At 51.9% G+C, this 19,771-nt stretch overlaps 1 protein-coding gene across 3 annotated transcripts in view; it reads right to left on the bottom strand.

Moving 5' to 3' along the window:
* RIN3 (Ras and Rab interactor 3) overlaps positions 1–19,771 on the bottom strand; it is a 123,984-nt gene that overhangs the window by 28,496 nt on the left and 75,717 nt on the right. For all 3 annotated transcript variants that reach the window (XM_081230316.1, XM_081230315.1, XM_081230314.1), the window contains exons 4-5: positions 9,333–9,405; positions 4,938–5,029 (exon numbers count right to left, since the gene is read on the bottom strand). In XM_081230316.1, coding sequence (XP_081086442.1) covers positions 4,938–5,029; positions 9,333–9,405 — 165 coding nt within the window. The remainder of the gene's footprint in view (positions 1–4,937; positions 5,030–9,332; positions 9,406–19,771) is intronic.

Here is a 19,771-nt window from a genome sequence, read left to right as displayed (position 1 = left end):
TCACCTAGCTTGTGGCCATAGGCTGCCTCCGTGCCCCCACCCCGCCCCCAATCCATTCTACTCCTTGTGGCTCTATGCTGGGTGTGTGGTGGGCCCTTGATTACTATTTGTCCAGAATCGCTTCCCAACCTTTAGCCTGGCATTCAAGGCCTGTGGGATCTGGCCCTGGACACCCTTCCCGCACTGCCTACTGAATCTCCCCCCACTCTCTCTGCTGCTCACTTCTTCCCGAACACGCCACGGGCTGCCACACCTTCAGGTCTTGGCTAATGTTGTCCCCTCTGCTTGGAATGCTTTTCCCACCCTCTCCACCTGGCAAACTCCTACTCATCCTCCAACACTCAGGTCAAATGTCACCTGTTTGGTGGAGCCTTCCTGACACATTCAGGCCTCACCTACACTCCCCTGGGCTCCGTGGTCCTGGTGCACACTGACGGGAGAGACCAACCCTAGGACTGTACTTCACTGGTTTCATCCTGAACCATGGGAAGAGGTCTAAAGACAAGAAGAGAAGAAGTGAGAAAATGAGAAGAGGGAGGCAAAAAGGAGGGCAAAGAGCTCCGTAAGTGATGGACCACCAGCTGGACCGCCCGCCTCAGGATAGCAGGGGGGTCCATCATGCACAGAAAAAAAGAACACATGTTCCACCGCTCAGATTTGTATTCCTACAAGAGTGGAACAGACAGTGGGGTTCAGGGAAATGGGCCCGGGGCCTGGGTGATTAAGAACCACTCCCCTGCCCCTAAGAGAGGCCTGGTGGTTGTACCTCACAGGGCAGAGACCCCAAAGCGAATGCCGCTCTGAGGGGTGAGAAGCTGCACCCTGGGGTCTGAGGGCCTATTAGGGAACTCAGTGGCAGTGTAGGTCTTTATGCTTAAAAACAAGGAAGTAGGTAACTTTCTCTGCAGCCTACACAATGCCAAGGCCAGGGGAGAAGCGGAACGCTGTCATGAAAGCCTTGCGGTTGGCCCGGCTGTGGGCATCTGTGCCCACCGGCACTGGGCCAAGCTCAGCTCAGTGGTCGCAGTTCCCCTAAGGGCCTGTGCCCTCACTGCGTCTGTGCTGCCCTCGGACTGAGGCAGATGTTTTGCTGGCCCTGTGGCTTCCTGTGTCTCAGCTGGGGATGCCTTCTGCCAGGCCTCCACTCCTACAGTCCTCAGAGGTCCCAGGCCAGGCCAGGTAACTGGGCTGTAGACCCTGAAGGCAAAGGTGACCAAGGTTTCACACTTGAGGAACCCTGGGCTACCGGCAGAACAAAGAGGGGACGAGTGAATGCAGCCAAGTGTTCCAGATGCCATGGAAACAGCTAGAAAGTCTGGTGAGATCAGTGGGTGAATGTTTTTGTGGCATCCTAAAGACGGGCTGTTGGACAGCCGTTCAATCTGGAGTTTTCAATGAATTTTTAATAAGTAGGAAAATTCTCATTGTATAATGTAAAGGAAAAAGCAAGTTACAGGCAAACTTGGAAGCACTATAGAACATATGCTTTTTCTACACATATTTTAAAAATATTAAACATATACATACTACAAATATGTCTGAGAACCTCTGCAAATCTAACCCCTATCTATCACCGCTTTCTCTAGATTCCTTTTGCACTCAGAATCAACTGCATGCAGTTTAGTGCTGAACTGCCCCCTAGGTTAGTTTTGTGGGCCCAAGCTTATACCTACATAGACCTTTTGAACGTTGGCTTTTCCAAGGCCAAACAGACTTTCTTACGTCAGCTCACGAGCAACCATTCTGGGCGATCACGTGGTGCTGAGCCTGTAGGTCAGTAGTCCCGTTTCAGCAACATCATCCCTGTCTGAACAGCAGGGCTTGTGCAATGATTTGGATATTTATGACATTCTATTCATTTTGTAAAAAGTGAGTGGAGTGCCAGAAAAAGAACCACTGCTGACACTAGTGATAGAAGACACATATGCCTCATAAACTTATTCCAACTATGAGATCACCAGGTGGGGATCACCAGGTGGGGAGTCAGAGCCTGGCTGGTGGCGGGTCGGGAGCGGGAACCAGGGCTTAGGGAGGAGGCTGAGCTGTGTGCAGAGATAAGCGTCTGCTGCCTGCAAAGTCCGGCTGACCTTCTGCTCCTATCACGGAGATTCCCCGGCAGCCTTTCACTAAACCCCCTTTTATCTAAGCTCGTTTGAGTGGGTTTCACTTCTCTGCCACAAGAGTGCCTTGCCTAGAACAACGTGTGGTGTGCTGGGCACAATGCCTGGTGTGTCTGGGCCCTTGGCAAGTGCTGCTCTTTGCATATTTATCATCACAACCGCAGGTGAGGGTCAGGGAGGTCTGCACATCCCAGAGCCAGGGCCTCTGGCCTCCGACAGGCTGTGCCCTTTCAGCTCCGAGTCTCCATCCATTCTGGGGAAGGACTGAAAAGTTAACCATTCCTCGGCTCCAGGGAAAACCTCGCTTCTGACCTTCAGCCCTTGGGGGCACCAGGCTTGATCAGAACCCTCTGGTTCTTGGGATTTCCCTGGCAGTCCAGTGGTTAAGACTCTGTGCTTCCAATGCAGGGGGCGCGGGTTCGATCCCTGGTCGGGGAACTAAGATCCCACGTGCCACATGGCATGGCCAAAAAAATTAAAAAAAAAAAGAACCCTGATTCCTAAGCTTCAATGCACTCAGATTTCATTTAAATACCCCTTCCCAAGGAAGTGAATGTTGACACACAATCTGGACTGCCGCCTGCTTCCCAGAGGGCACCTCCCCCCTCACTTCCTCAACGTGCCCGAGGTGAAGCTCACCCAGGATAGAAGGGCTTGTCTATTCCAGAAAGGAATGTGCTTCTCTCCAGAGGAGCAGCTTGTCTTTCATACAGCAGTTCCTAGGGCTTAGGGGCAGCCCCGCCCCCGCACCCCCCCCCCCACCAGGGTGAGAGGAAACTGCGGGTCCCTGGGTCAGTGGGTCTTAGGGATGCCTGCTTCAACCTACCCACAGTGAGGCTGCTAACCGACACTCCTCTCAGAGGTAAGCCTCTCTGAATGGAGCCCATGCATCTCACTTGCCCTCCCAACTTGGCCTCAAAACTGGCAGCTGACTGCTCGCTGCAAAAAAACTGAGAAGGTCATGAGGTGCAGCTGAGGGGCAGTGGAGGGGCTGAGCTGGGAGTCAGAAGCCCCTGGCACACATCCCAGCTTTGCTCTTGCCAGCCTGGAGCATCTTGGACAAGTTTCTCAGCTGTGCTAAGAACTGACTTTCTATCTTTAAAACGGGGATGCAAGGATTGCACAAGATAGTGCCAAGGGCGCGGCAATGAAAGCGTCACCTGTGCCATTTTAGATCTTAGGAGGGGCGTCACTTGGACTGTATGAGTTACAAGACTCTCACCTGTCCCACATGAAGCTTCTGGAAGGGTAAGAGCCCAACAACTATAACATCTGGGGCCCAAGTTCAGAGTTTATTCCCAATATCAACTGAAAACTGGCCCTGAAGTTTATAAACTGGGTCAGCCAGACCTAGGAGAGCCTGGATAAGGAGTTAAGGGGCAGCACAAGCTGGTGGGTGAGGGCTGAAGCCCAGCTGCCCAGCCCTCCATGGACCCTGTGACACCGGACATGTCACTCAACCCCTCGTGTCTGTTTCTTCTGCCATAAAGTGGGGATCACAATAACAGAACCTGCTTTACAGGGTTGTTTGAAGATCTGATGAATCAATGCAGATAAAGAGGTCAGTGCTCATTAAATGCGGACATCCGGGGGCCTGGACTCCTCCTACTTCCTGGCCTTTGACCACGAGCTGCCTGTGGCATCTCTTGCATTGTTGTCTAGAGGCCTCTCTGGGTGGTGGACAGTGGCTGGCTTGGGAACCAGGGGGTCTCGCCTCTGATCCCAGGTCTGCCTCTCACTTCCTCTACGCCCTGGGCCTGCCCTCTCCATCACCCTCTCCTCCATTCAACCACTGCTGGTGAAAATGTACTGCTGTGCTCAGCCACGTGTGATGTAGGTTCCTGGGTATGGTTTAGACTTTTTAATAAAAAAATTGAGGTATAGTTGACTTACAATATTATGTTAGTTTCAGAGGCACAATATAGTGATTCAAAATTTTAATAGATGATACTCCATTTAAAGTTACTATAAAATATTGGCTATATTCCCTGTGTGGTTTAGTCTTGATAAGGACTTATTAACTGCTTTGTCCATAACGAGACCTGGCCTCTGCCTAGGATTGGGGGCCCGCGGAGGCGGCAGGCTTGTCTTCCTGGCAGCTCCAGACTTGGTGAGCTTGGGCTCCCTGAGGGTTAGCATGGTGAGGCCATGTCAGAGGTTGGCACTGGCTCAGCGAAGCCCATCACATGGAAGGGGCCCAGTAAACATGAGCTCTTCTTACTATTATGTGGAAGGGCTGGGATCAGAAACGCTCTTGTCCTTTACCCTCCCCTCGTCACCACTCAAAAGGTCAGAGGGTAAGGGGCAGGGTGGGTGTGCTGAATCAGGTGGTTGGGCAGGGGCAGGCCAAGGGAGTGGGGGGCACACTCTAGCTCACGATCACGTTCGCGCTGCTTTTCCTTCTGACAAGGGCGGGGCTGGGGGCCACGGCTGTGGCAGCTGCTGGCCCCCAGGTTCCTGGCCATCGCTGAGAAGTCCCCTGGCATTTGGTCCAGCTTCTCCCGGGCCACGCCCTGTCACCAGGTCAGCCTGTGTGGGTCCTGACCAGACCCAGCTCCCTTAGACCCAGCAAGGCTGTGCATCAGACCTCCTGACAGCTGTTAAGGGCGCCACTCCGAAAAGAGGGAGAATCTCCCTGCTACAGGGGCTCAGCACCTGGGGCAGGGGTGCAGGTGGTCCCGTGGGAGCTGGGACTCAGGATCCAGCTTGGGGTCAGCCTGAGGGGCCGCCCATCTGCACAGGCGGTCAGCAGGGGGCAATCCAGGGGCTCCATTTCCTAAGGCCCAGCCACCTCCCCTGACCCCAGAGGGGACTTACCCAGGCCCAGGCTGGAGATGGTCTTGAGGTCTGTGAAGCTGCTGGCCTCAAGGATGGCCTGGGGCAGCCTCAGCTTGAAGGGCAGTAAATCTCTGTGGAGACACGAGGGGTCGGAGGTCAAATCCGGGGAGGGGCCTGTGTGTCCATTCTCAGCCCCCCACCACCCCCAAATCCTCAGCCCATAAAGGAAGAACCCTGGCAACCCTGCTGGCGGCTGGGATCGCCACATAGACTGGAAACTTCCCTGGGGCCGAGGGGAGGAGCCCTGAGGCTGAGGGAGCAACCAATCAGATCCGGGTCCTGTGCCTGCACTGGCCCCAGAGATGCTAAGACCCTCCTTGGGCATGGAGGGGGTGGGGGGAGAGGCTTTATCCCCAGTTTTCTTGGCTCTGGAAGTCCAGGCAGCTTCTTCTAAAGGTGCTATTCTGGGTAAGGCGAGTGACCCACCCCTTCCAGTCCTGTGACCCCCGCTGCTCCATGCTGAGACGTGCAGTGGGCACACAGCCAGACTCCCCTGGTGAAACTACAGCCAGGTACCCGCTGGTGAGCACACAGCCAGACAGACACCCCTGACGACACACTCAGCCAGCTCTATTTGCTGCCTTTGGTCTGAATGGGGATCTTTTCAGAGATCTCTCCAGAGATCTCCCAGAAGGGATCTAGACACCCTCCCCCTTTATTGCACAGATGGGGAAACTGAGGCCCAGAGAGGGAAAGGAAGATGTCCAGGCCTGGACACACGGTGGGTGGAGGGCAGAGTGTGCTGAGCCCCAGGCCTCCTGACTTCAAGCCCAGGGCTGTTCCGTGGGGCAGGAAGTGGAGTGTGGCCCTGCAGGGGCCCCAGGATGGCTGGTCCCAATTCTACGTCTCAGCCTGGCATTCAAGGCCCGTCACAGTCTGACCCCGACCCCCTTTTCCAGCCGTATCCCCAGCCCTGTCAACCTTCTCCCCAAACCATGATTCCAGTCATTGAAATCCCATCCGTCCAGGCCCATTGACAGCCTTGCATGATGGCCGTCTGTCCCCGGGGGTCTTCATGGCCTTACTGTCTATACCGCACCCTCCGTCTCCTCCCTTTGAACTACGTGAGAGCCCTGGAAGTTCCTGGAAGGGGCGGGCAGCTTTTCACATCTCTGATGCCCCCAGAGCCCTTAGCACACACCACAGAGGCTCAAAGAGTGTTTGCCGAATGGACCCGTCTAAACTTCGGGAACTGGATCGGGGGAGAGCAGGGCAGAGGCCGCCTGGGATGCGGGTCGCTGGGGAGCTTCCCAGACCACCTCTGCCCATCAATACAGGCTGTGCTGCTCCGCGGGGTGCCCCCACCCCTTCATGGGAAGCGTTTTCATGGGGGAAAAACACTCTGCTTATGGAATAGCAGGATGGGGGAAGGTGGGAGAAGATTCTGGGCCCTTTTTTGAGTTCCTGGGTTGTGGCCTTCGGCTTCTCCATTGTCAATGGGGTGGGCGTGGCCCGTCGATCTTTGCTTCATTGTCATAGTTGTGTGATTCTGAGCATCTGAGGCCATCTGTGGGCCTCCTGTCAGGCCTTCCAGCCAGGCCAGGCCTGGACCCAGACCGGACGGGCCCTCAGTGCTCCATCCTCACCTCAGGCCCTGCCCGGTCACCACTACCCCAGTCGCTAAGTTTGAAGGGTGGCAGAATTCACCCCGTTGTTGCCTGTCTACCTGGTTGGCTGTCTGGCCTGCCACTGGGGTTTCCAAAGGTTCCTGGGCCACTGCATATATTGAAATGGCCAGCAGAATCGCTCGGCTCATCTGGCACCGACCCCCGACCACCAGGGCAATCTCTGACACCCCCTCCCCACCTCCTCTGTGTACTGCTCAAGATGCTGCAGTGGTGGCTGCCAACCACAGCCCAGCCCAGGACCCTGGCGTCCAGGGCCTGCCCCAGCCTGCTCCCCGCTCCTGCCCACCACAGAGCCTTCTCTTGCACTCAGGGCCTCCTCGCTGCCTCCCAAAATGTCACCTTCCTACAGTGAATGTCCCCTGCTCATTCCCACCTCTGAGCTCTGCAGAGAGGGAACGCCCCTCTCGTCCCTTCCACCTATGTCTACTTAGACTCTACACATCCGCACCACGGACCCCCTCCTTCTCCAGAAGCCAGTACTGCTCAAGGATTTCATGCACGTCTTCCAGCCCATCTCCAGCATCCAGTTCAGCCCTTTATCCAGGGGCCACCTCTTCTGATCCAAGGAAATGCATACACAGGATGGAGGTGTTCGTTGAGCATCTACTATGTGCCAAGTATCGGGCCGGGTGTTACCCAGTTTGGGCCTTATATCACATCATATTATTATTACTACTACTGTAACACAGCAACCCTACGGACAGGTATGAATACTTTTGTATTAGTTAATTCTGGATCAGCTCCCGGGGGAGCTGCTAAGATGCGGATTCTCAGATCCACGCCCACGGGTTCTCAGTGTTGAGTCTGAGTGTGGGTCAGGAATCCACATTTTTAAACACCTCCCAGGCAGCACCGTGCAGGGTTAGAAAGAGCTCTGTGGGCAGCGTGCAGCACAAGCTTGACTCAACAGACGCCCGGTCCACAGAGCTGGTTGTAGCAGTCACTGCCACGGTCCCACCCGGACCCCTTGGATGTGTTTCACCAGCTCTGTGCACCCACAGTTCAGCCTTGGAGGGGTCTGCTTCTGAGGGTCAGCACCCATGACCCTCAGAGGCTTGTCCTGACACACTGGAGCCTCACTGCCTGCCCCAGTGGCCCTACAGAGAGCCACAAATGCCTGGGTGTGTTGGCTTGGGGGTACAGAAGCCCAGCCCTGTGGCTTTATAGTGGACCCCGAGGTCTGCTTTATGCTCCAGAGCTGCTGGAGAGATCTGGCTGAGGCTGGGACGGCCCCTGCAGTGGACCCTTGCCTTGCTGAGTTTCTCTCCGGTCCCTGTCCTGCTCCCCACTCCCTTGTCGCTTCCTCCTTGGGGGCAGGTCCTCTAGCGCCCCCTGCACATGGATTCTCCTTTCCAAGTGTGCCCCTAGGAGACCCCCAGCTAAGCTGTTACTATCATTTTCTTAGAAGCAGTTCCCAAACCCTGGTTTGCAGAGAGCCTTGTTATAAATGCAGATTGTCTGTCCCTTTATCTCACTTCTTCCTCCAGCATCTACGGCATGGGTATTATCGTTCCCATTTTACCAAAGAGGTAGTTGAGAGATTAAGATTAGCTCAAATTCTGGGCTCTGCAATTACGTCATCATTCATTCATTCATTCACTCGCTCGAAGCACCTAGCATGGGCCAAACACTAGACTAGTGCCTTCTACTAAGGTAGAACTCAGAATAGGAAAGGGCCTGACTCTAAGAGCTTGACATGTCATAACGTACAAAGGGTCAGGGAGCCGCTGATGCTTTGCTTTGAGGGCCTAGAAGGACACGCTAGGTCATCAGAATCATCGTGGAGCGCACACAGTGGGGCGGCTGTAGAAAAGATCATGGACCTTGGAGCTCTATCTACTTTGAATCCCCACGCTGCCATTTACCAGGTACGCGACGTTTAGCAACTTCTCTCAGTCTCGGCTTCCTCATCTGTAAAATGGGACTAACAAGAGCACTTACCGGGTGGAGTTATTTGCAAGATTTAAGAAGATAATGGATATAGACCTCTAGCACCATGCTGGGTACCTGGAGAGCCCTCAACAGGCAGCAGCTTATTATCAGCGTCACCTGTTCTGCCCACGGGGTCCAGGAGGGTCCTGGTAGATGGGGGTGGTGGTGTTCTGGGTTGAGTGTGGCTTTCACCAGAGGCAACATGAATGGTCTCTTTGAAGCAGGGGGAGGTGAGCCTGGGGCCCTGGACCCCAAGACATCTTGCCCAGCTCTGCTTAAGTCCCTGTAGCTTAAGCCATTGTTTTTTGGCACCAGAATGTATTTTTCAATTCGTGTTGACCTGTGACCAGTCCTGAATAAATAGAGCAGCTCTGAGGGTGGTTACCAGACACGCTCTCCACCCAGCAGCTGCTTCACAATCACAAGCCCTCTCCCACGGAGGGAGGGTATCAGCCCTTCCTGCTGTTCCTACAGAAGTTCCTTCTATAACTCCTCTAACGGGGCAGGTCAGGTCCTCACAGGACTCCAAGCTGTCCTGGAAGCCGGAATACAGGAAGCTGCTATGATGGGCAGTGAGCCCAGGGGACAGGTGGTGGTGAGGGAGGGGACTTTACCTGCCGGTCCAAGCAAGCAGCAGAGCCAGCACCCCCCTTCACAGTTACCAGGGTGAAGCCAGGGGACTGTCCCCTCTCTCTGCATCCTGTGGGTGGCACACTTCCCTCTGGGGGCTTCCCTGTGACACCCCCGTCCCCACCCAAGGTTGCATGGACATCTATTGCCATCAGATTCCCTCCTGGGGGCCTGGGCTACTCACCTACTGACACAGTAGAATGCGATCAGCCTGAAGATGTCCTCAAACACAAGAACCGAGCCTTCCAGGTACAATACTGAGGAGAGATGACAGAGGCCTTGTATGAGTGTCCCTGTCAAAGGGGAGGAAGGTCCCTGGGGAGGACGTGTCTGCTCTGTGCTCACTGTAGGTCACAGCACCTGCTGCAGCACCCGGCCTGCTGCGGCCGCATGTACATCAGCTGCCCATTGGACCACAGGGAGGTGAGAAATGAACTTCTGTGGTGTTAAGCCACTGAGATTTCAGGGGCCTTTCTATTATAGCAGATGGTGTTACCTTAACTAATACACACTCCCCATTTTGAGCAAAATAACACAAAAGACTCTAGATTATAAAAGCAGAATTTAAAAACGTCTTGAGGGAATTCCCTGGCGGTCTGGTGGTTAGGACTCGGCGCTTTCACTGCTGAGGGTGCAGGTTCAATCCCTGGTCTGGGAACTAAGATCCCACAAGTTGCACAGCGTGGTCAAAAAAAAAAGAAAAAAAAAAAAAGAAAAAAAGAAAAGTCTTGAATTAAACTTTCAAAGTCATCTCCACTTGACAATTCTGAGGGCTGTGAGGGGCCAGCAGGAGGACAGTTTCCCTGTTCTGCTGTGGCCTCCAGGAAGTTCATTGGTCCAGGGGTGCTGGGCTGGGGCCACTGGCCTTTTGCCCAAGAACCCCAGGGCCTGTTAGAACCTCACTTGATTTGGCTGCACATGTAATCCAAGAGTGAGGGTGACCCCAATATTTTTCAGCTTTGACAAGGAAGAGGGATCAAAGCATTTGCCCAAGAGCCCATCCCAGGGTGGATATGGCTGCTTGGAGGGACAGGGCGCCGGGGTATGGCAGTCAGTGCCCGAAGCTGGGGTGGACTGCCCAGAGGAAAGCGTGGCACCACACCGTGCACTGCTGCAGAGCCCCAGGGCGAGGGGTCCAGACCACCTGGGCGAGCTGCTCATCAGGGGTCTCAGCAGCCGTCCATCCGCTCACCTCCTGATTCTCATCCCAGGGCTCCATATGCCCAACAGGTGATGCTCCCTGCACGTGGGACCCCACAGTGTACTTTCTTGGGCCTCAGAGGGGCCAGGAAATATGTGTGCATCACACTTCAGTTCCAATTTCCTGAGATTCTTCTAGCGTCCACGGGGCAGAGGGGGAAGGCAGGACCCGGGTTCCAGGCCTGGCTCCAACCCTGGGATCAGCAGTGTGACTCTGGGTACACTCCTTCCCCTCTCAGCACCTCAGATCCTCCACCTGCAAAGGCAAAGAGCCCTTCCAACCCTAAACGCTCGCGCATCTAGGTGACAGCAAACCTGCTGTCCTATTTTCAAAGCCTAGGACAGCTTTCCACTGCATTGGTGATCTGCGAGATGGTCACAGGGGACACGTGAACCAACACGTTTTGTTCTCATAGCTTTATTTTAATACATTCCTTCCTTCTAATACTATTGCACTGTTCTACACAGTTACACATGATTTTTTTATTTTATTTTTATTTTATTTTATTTTTTTGCGGTACGCAGGCCTCTCACTGTTGTGGCCTCTCCCGTTGCGGAGCACAGGCTCCGGACGCGCAGGCTCAGCGGCCATGGCTCATGGGCCCAGCCGCTCCGCGGCATGTGGGATCTTCCCAGACCGGGGCACGAACCCGTGTCCCCTGCATCGGCAGGCAGACTCTCAACCACTGCGCCACCAGGGGAGCCCAACGTGATTTTTTAAAAGATTACATTCATCATTTATTTATGGCAAAGAGACCATGGTATCCCATTTGGATAGACATAAAAATTTTAAAGGGAGTTTAAAGAAAAATATTAGATAGATTACAGTACACGGAGGTACCGGGAAGATGCCCATAAAGGGTAAGTCTGAGAAACATCAGCGCACGGAATTACCAGCCTCTATGAGTTAATGGCCATGAGGCAGCCCATGGCGCCACCTAGTGGCACATTAGTGCATCGCCCACTCTCTCCACAGGAAGCAGCACAAACTGGCCAAAAGATCTCCGGTCGTTGGGAGAGGTCAAGAGAACGCTCCAACTGCAAAATGGGAATGTAAAGACCTTTCTCAAGAATCCTTCAAGGGGGATTAGTGATGATGCACGCAAAAAGCCTAGCCTCCTATGCTGGGCCTGCTCAACAATTAGCAGGTTTTCTTCATCATTGAGACATGGTCTGACCTCTGCAGACACAGATTAAACCCTTAAGATAGTCAGTCCCTCCCTCTCCTGTGCCCCTGGCACTTTCTATAAAGCCTGCAGCTCCTTTAGACTTCGTTTACCCCACTCTGGTCCGCTCCTCGGGTGCAGGGACCAGGGCTCATTCACTTTTGTAGCTGGGGCCAAGCAAACTTCTAGTGACCCAATCACATTTTTACAGTGAAAACGGTAGATTTGTCAAAGCACAAGCAATGGTCAAGGCTCATGTTTGTTTCTTTGTAACCAGGTCTCTTCTGCCGCAGCCCCCTGCTTGTACCTTCCCGTCCTGCTCGTGGGAGTAGCATCTCTGCACACCAAGGACACACCCGGGGGAGCTCCTGTATGCCAGGGCCAGGGCTTTGCCCACATTTGAGTCTCCCTCAGTGCCCAGCACAGTGTGTGGCATGCGGTTTGGGAGATAATAAATGTCTGCTCAAAGTCTGTCTGGGAGGGAGACCCCAGAGGAGTTAGAGTCTCAGACCTCCCACTGCGTAGATCAGGGTCCTCCCTGCAGGGACCCAACGGGACATCTGGGACTTGAGGGAATCCCGACAGGCAGCCTCATGCTGCTCTGGAGCAGAGGTGAATGCAAAGCGGTAAGAGTGAGACAATCCTTTGTTCCGGTGGGTGGTGGTAGAGCTCAGCTTCCAGGACCGCCCTGTGTCCTGCACCGGCCTGGTGGTTGCATGCAGGCGCCCAGGCCAAACAGCCTGAGTGTGAACGTGTCTCCAGCACATTACTGCTTATCCTCCCTAGGGGCGCCTCGGTTTCTTCAGCTGTATAACAAGGATAGTAAAGTACCCAAATGTTGTGGGTTGACTTGTGTCCCCCAAAAAGATACGTTTCAATCCTAACCCCAGGTACCTATAAATGTGACCTTATTTGGAAAGAGGGTCTTGTCGGGTGGAATCAAGTTAACACAAGGTCAGAATGCATGGGGTGGGCCCTAAATCCAATGATTGGTGTCCTTATAAGAAGACAGGTAGGACTTCCCTAGTGGCACAGTGGTTAAGAATCCACCTGCCAATGCAGGGGACATGGGTTCGAGCCCTGGTCCGGGAAGATCCCACATGCTGCGGAGCAACTAAGCCCGTGTGCCACAACTACTGAAGCCCGCAAGTCACAGCTACTGAAGCCTAGAGCCCATGCTCCCCAACAAGAGAAGCCACCACAAAGAGAAGCCCGTGCACTGCAATGAAGAGTAGCCCCTGCACGCCGCAACTAGAGAAAGCCTGTGCGCAGCAACAAAGACCCAACACAGGCAAAAATAAATAATAAATTAATTAATTTAAAAAAAAAAGAAGACAGGTAAAGACCTGGGACACAGACACAGAGAGGAAAAGACCATGTGAATGGAGGCAGACATTGGAATACAGCTACAAGCCAAGGATTGCTGGCTGTCACCAGAAGCCAGGAGAGTGACTTGAACAGATTCTCCCTGGTCTCCAGAAGGAGCCAACCCTGCCAACCTCGACTTGGGATTGCTGGCCTCTGGGCCTTTGCTCATGCTGTCTCCTCGTGCACGGAGGATCCAGTTTCCCCCTTCCCTGCCTTGAGGGATCAGCTCCAGGTCCACTTTCTGCCTCAAAGCCTTGCTGATACTCTGACCTCTCCCACAGGAAAGCCACACACAGGAGGTACTGTCCAAATCACACATTTTTGGCTCAGGAAGCAGGGTATAATGTGCTCACATTGTGACGTGAGCTGAGGCTTCTCAGACGGTGAGACTGAGAATAGGAATGGGTCTCACTTTGCCCATCACCTACACTGTGCCCAGTCCTGCGCCCAGCACGCAGGGAAGGCTCTGAGGAGGATAGCTGGGCTGACCAGGCCTCCTGGTGTCAGAATCAAGAGTGAACCAAATCTCCAGAGATAGAAAGTACATCCCTGGTTGCTTAGGGCTGGAGGGGAAAGGGGACAGGGGACAGGGGATGGAGTTTCTTTTTTTTTTTATTGTGCTAAACTATGAAAAACATGAAGTTTAGCATTTAAACCATTTTTAAGTGTACAGTTCAGTGGCATTAAGTACATTCACACTGTGCAACACGGGGCTCCTTTTCTGAGGTGTTGAAAATGTTCTCAGATTGACCTTGGTGAGGGCTAGACAACTGAATATAACAAAAGCCACTGAATCGTACACTTTAAATGGGTGAATTGTATGATACTGATTACATGGAATAAATACATGTCAATAAAGCCATTATTAAAGAAAAGAAAATGCATACATACAGAGTGGGCTGAATTTCACTTCCTGTACTAGGTTTTTCTGGGATTTTTATAATGAGCATATACGTAAATTCTCTAAATTTTTCTTGAATTTCCTAAATCTCTCTGTAAATTGTTCTCAGAAGCCAATGGGTTCCCAGAGTCCTCTCACTCATGCTGCTTCGGTGCCCCTCCCAGCACTGTGGGCACAGCCGACAAGCTCCCCGCGTCAGCCACTGCTGGCTGGGTCCTCCTGACAAAGACGCCGGCTGCCTCTGGTCACCTTTGAATCCTTGGGCAGCAACTCCTCCACTGTATACAGCTTCCAGCCTCCTCAGCAGAAACTGCGGTGGGAATACGCCAGACCCTGTCTAAACCATCCCGCTTTCAAAGAGTGAGGAGAGAGAATGAGCACCAGCCAGACCCACCTGCTATGTCCCAAGGTGACAACAGGTGACAACACTGGAGCTCTGCCCCTGCCTAGAGAAAAGGAAACTTTTCACCTCATGACTCACCATCAAGGCTGAATCGGGACAAGGTGGAGACTCCGGGTCTACACACGCCGGCCTGGCTTCTAGCATTTACAATCTCAACGTCAGTTATCCATGAAGAACCGAAAGCTGTTAGAAGATTTTTTGTTTTAAGAAATTCCATTTTGGGCTTCCCTGGTGGCGCAGTGGTTGAGAATCTGCCTGCCAATGCAGGGGACACGGGTTCGAGCCCTGGTCTGGGAAGATCCCACATGCCACGGAGCAACTACGCCCGTGAGCCACAACTACTGAGCCTGCGCGTCTGGAGCCTGTGCTCCAGCAACAAGAGAGGCCGCGACAGTGAGAGGCCCAGGCACCGCGATGAAGAGTGGCCCCCGTTCGCCGCAACTAGAGAAAGCCCTCGCACAGAAACGAAGACCCAACACAGCCAAAAATAAATAAATAAATAAATTTATTAAATAAACAAAAAAAAGAAATTCCATTTTATCACTCAATAATACAAATGAACTGCCAAGGCAGGAACTGTGTATGTACCTTTTGTTCTCCATGGTACCCCCAGCACCAGGCATGGCACTTTTAGCAAATGGCTCCATCTCTGTGATTACATTATTGAATGTCATAAATGGAGTCATGCAGTACATATTCTTTGGGATGGGCTTTTCCCACTCTGCATAATTTCCTCGAGGGTCGTCCAAGGTATTGAGTGAATCAATATCCCGTTCCTTTTTAGTGCTGAGTAGTAACCTATGGTCTGGATGTACCATGGTTTCCTTGGTCATTCACCCACTGAAGGACATCTGGGAATTTCCGGTTTTTAGTTATTATGCACAAAGCTGCTGTGGAACATTTATGTACATGCTTCTGCATGAAAGTATGTTTTCCTTTCTCTGGGATATATGCCCAAGAGTGCAACTGCTGGGTCACATGGTAAGTCTACCCTCCATTTTCAAAGGAAGGGCCAAACTACTCTCCCGAGTGGCTGTACCATTTTATGTCCCACCAGCGATGAAGGAGGGATTCAATTTCTCCCCATCCTCGCCAGCTGGGTGTTGTCACTATTTTTTATTTTGGCCATTCCACTGGGTGTAGAGTGATATCTCATTGTGGTTTTAATTTGCATTTCTCTAATTTGCATTTCAAAAAGATGTTGAATGCCCTTTCGTGTGTACATCCTCTTTGCTCAAGTGTCTATTCATGTCTTTTACTATTTTCTAATTGGACAGTTTCTTTTAATGTTGAATTTTTAAAAAACGTTTTATTAAGATATCATTCACACACCATACAATTCACCAATTTTAAGTGCATGATGGTCTTAGTATATTCACAGAGTTGTGCAACCATCATCACAATCAATTTTAGAACATTTTCATTAGCCCCCAAAACAAACACTGTACCCATTAGCAGTCACTTTCCATCTCTCCCTCCTCCTAGCTTCTGGAAGCCACTAATCTACTTTCTGTCTCTATGGGTTTGCCTGTTCTGGACTTTTCATATACATGGAATCATACAGTATGTGGCCCTGTGGGTCTGGCTTCTTTCATTTAGCATCATGCTAAATGTTCATCTATGTTCATCCATGTCTGTGTTGCAGCAGGGGTCAGCACTTCATTCCTCTTTATGGCTGAATAATATTCTGTTAGATGGATACACCATATTTTGTTTATCCATTCATCACTGATGGAGATTTGGGTTGTTTCCATTCTTTGGCTACTACAAATAATACTGCATTGAACATCTGTGTACAAATTTTTATGTGGACATATGTTTTCATTTCTCTTGGGTATATTCCTAGAAGTGGAATTACTGGGTCCTACAGTAACTCTACATTTTTTTTTTTTTTTTTTCTTTTTGCAGTACGCAGGCCTCTCACTGTTGTGGCCTCTCCCGTTGCGAAGCACAGGCTCCGGACGCGCAGGCTCAGCGGCTATGGCTCACGGGCCCAGCCGCTCTGCGGCATGTGGGATCTTCCGGGACCGGGGCACGAACCCGTGTCCCCTGCATCGGCAGGCGGACTCTCAACCACTGAGCCACCAGGGAAGCCTTACATGTTTGAAACTGTGGGACTGTTTTTCAAAGCAACTGCACCATTTTACATTCCCACTAGCAATGGATGAGGTTCCACTTTCTCCACACCTTTGCCAGTACTTTGTCTGTCTTATTGATTCGAGTCATCCTAGTGGGTATGAAATGGTATCTCCTTGTGGTTTTGACTTCCATTTCCCTAAGGATTAGTGATGTCAAGTATATCTTCACATGCTTATTGGCTATTTGTATATATACTTTGGAAAAATGTCTATTCAGATCCTTTGCTCATTTTTATTTGGGTTGCTCGTTTTTAATTTTGAGTTTTGAGAGTTCTTTATGTTATAGTTACAAAGCCTTTGTCAGATGTGTGATTTGCAAATATTCTCTCCCAGCTATAGCTTGTCTTTTCATCCGTGAACAGGGTCTTTCAAATTTTATGTTAACAATGAAAAAAATGGGACTTCCCTGGTGGCACAGTTGTTAAGACTCTGCACTCCCAATGCAGGGGGCCCAGGTTCGATCCCTGGTCTGGGAACTAGATCCCACATGCATGCTGCAACTAAGAGGTCACATGCCGCAACTAAGAAGCCAGTGAGCCACAGCTAAGGAGCCCGCCTGCCACAACTAAGCAGCCTGCCTGCTGCAACTAAGACCCAATGCAACCAAATAAATAAATAAATAAAAATTTTTTAAAAAGTGAATAAAAAAATGAATACTGTCCAAGTTTGCGAAATAGTAAGCACTAGACTGGTGCTGCATAAATGATTCAGTAGGGATATTTCCAACCTGTTTTAATGAAAAGTCAGCTCTTCTTTGCATTTGGCAGTATCTATTGTTATAATTAATGTATGAGGGGTCTTTAACCAGTTATTATCCTTATTTAGACCAAAGTCCCCTGTGCAATCTTACTGACACTATTAAGTCCCTCTGCAGACATTTTCTTCATAGTTGGTCCAAAGGTAAAGTTTAGCCAAGCCTGGCTTAATTACCACACATTCCTCATGACTGAGGTGAGTGAAATCGACAAGTGAGACGTTCTACATCATGTTCATTTTAAGCAGAGAATGGCTATTGGCATGTGCCTTCTTTAGGGTCTGATTTGTCTTTACTAACAAGTGAAGGATGAGCATCTGTTCGCCTAAGCCTGACCCTGGGCTTTGATGAGGAAAAGACGGTCACACGAAAATGCAGAATGAAGGTACGCCTTGCCAACAGTTATTAAAATTGTGACGTGTACAGATTACTCAAGAAACGCAAACTGGGGCTTCCCTGGTGGCGCAGTGGTTGGGGGTCCACCTGCCGATGCAGGGGACACGGGTTCGTGCCCCGGTCCGGGAAGATCCCACATGCCGCGGAGAGGCTGGGCCCGTGAGCCATGGCCGCTGAGCCTGTGCGTCCGGAGCCTGTGCTCCGCAACGGGAGAGGCCACAGCAGTGAGAGGCCCGCGTACTGCCAAAAAAAGAAAAAAGAAAAAAAGAAACGCAAACTGTTTTCCTTGTTGGCAGACACCCTTGTTAACCTAAGAGATCTCTATTCAAACACAGTTCGGTTGACAACAGGAATTATAAATAAATCTCCAGGTATGACCCTCATTTAAAGGGCTGGGTCAGAGTTACTCTTTAGCTAGGACATTATGTATTCAACCACTGACAAATATTTATGTGCTCATACTCTGTAGAAATAAGGGGAAATGGATTTAGAAATCGAGAGGAAGCCTCACGGTGAGCAGGGTGACAGGGAACTGGCCGATGGTTTTGGCCACAGGACCTAGCTGAAACTCCTTCCTGAGGGGCAGAGATTCGAAACAACCCGCTCATTCTCTTTTATGATTGAAAATTTGGTTGGGTGAGGGCGGGAGAGATGTTCATTGATTTTTATCTAAGAAAAAACCCTGTACTTAGCAAGGCCTCAGTATGTACGTTTATGCAATGGGCACATTCCCAGATGGATGAGAACTGCCCGGGAAGGACACAGGAAGGGCTGGTGTTGGCAGATGAGATCGGGTCTCGGGCCTCTCAGAAAAGGCCGTCACACCTGGCTGGGGGAAGTCTGGGCCCAGGAAGTGGCCTCACTCCAGAGCCTTATGTGACACTGTCGAGCCAACCTTCTCTAAAACGGATCACCCAGAATGGGTTGGAAGACAGATCCTAATGCATTCTGATCCCACTTCCTAAAAGGGGCCCTAGGTCACCAAGCTGGGTCCCTGACAGCAAAGGCCAGGAGTGCAGAGCCTGAGGATAAAAAGCCAATGTGACCAGAGGCTGGGGAGTGGTTCACAGCTGGAGCAGGACGGGGGGGTCACCTGCTGGCCGGACAGGTGAGGCCAGGCCCATTCTTCCAGGTGTCCCTCCCATGCCCCCTCAGCTCCTTCCCCACTTGGAAGGTCACAGTTGCCTTCTGGCTCGTGGAACCCACCGCTGCCCGGCAACACCATGGTTGCCATGGGAGCCACCACCTGGACAGTTTGTGGCTGAGGAGGAAAAAGGACTGTTTGCTGCTATCATCGGGCCCAATTTTCCGTGATAGATGAAAACTACTTGCCCTGTTTCCAGGGGTGGAAGTGGGAAGAGTGGCAATTTCTCTGGAGTCCAGGGGACCCCGTGGTTCCAGGCCCAGCTCTGGTACCACTTACTTCAAGATGCTGCTGCAGTGCAGCTGGGTCACCTGTGAAATGGGAGAATGGCTCTACCCAGTCCAGAAGGAAGGGTGCTGCTGGACTAGGGCTTCTGGAAGCTCTGGCTCCAGGAGAAGGAGAGTTGCCAGGAGAAGTGAGAACAAACAGGCCAGTGCCAGGCAGCAGATCTCCTGTGCTCTCGGAGCTGACTTGCTGCCCAGCCATACAACAACCGGAGCTCGGAGTGGGGCAAACTCCTGTTCCCGTTCCAGGCAAAGCCCAAACCCGGACAGTACTGACCGGGCATGGGCTCCTGGTTCCATCCCCCACAAGCCTGGAGACCAAATCCTTCAAGTCTCTGAGACTTGACTTCTCTAACGGCCAAGTGAGGATACGAGTAACTGAGGCCCTCCCGGGCTCTGCTGCTGGCTGTGCAGAGGCTGAGTGGTACCCCACAGGAAGGCCCTGAGTGAGGAATAGCAGCCCCTCCACCAAAGATGACACCGAGGTCTGGAAGGTCTGGGGTGGGGAGTGGAGGGCAGGGGGGCGAGTTAGAGCTCAGGGACCTGGGAGAGGATGCTGATCTGCAAATGTCTGAAAGCAGTTCCCTTTCTCTGTCCCTGGCTGTTACTGATGGTCCAGGGTGGGCATCTTGGCCCCTGGTTCACTGGCTGGCCCTGGAGTCCCTTCCCTGTCTATTTACCAGCCTGTCCTCTGTAAATCCCGCACACCCCCACCAGCCCTGAAGCCTCTCAGGGTACATTATCCCTCCTTAGCCCTCAGTCTCCCCCATCAGCCATGGGCCCCTGGGGGCAGGACTTGCTGCAGGGGCTTCTGTTCAGAGTTGGGGCACAGCAAGTCTTTGCCCTATGTACCTTTGCCTAGAGGCCAA

The sequence above is a fragment of the Mesoplodon bidens genome (assembly GCF_964165515.1).
Source record: "Mesoplodon bidens genome assembly, chromosome: 3".
Classification (NCBI taxonomy): Eukaryota; Metazoa; Chordata; class Mammalia; order Artiodactyla; family Ziphiidae; genus Mesoplodon; species Mesoplodon bidens.
The sequence above is the reverse complement of the archived record's forward strand: the minus strand, read 5'-3'. Positions and strand labels throughout refer to the sequence as shown.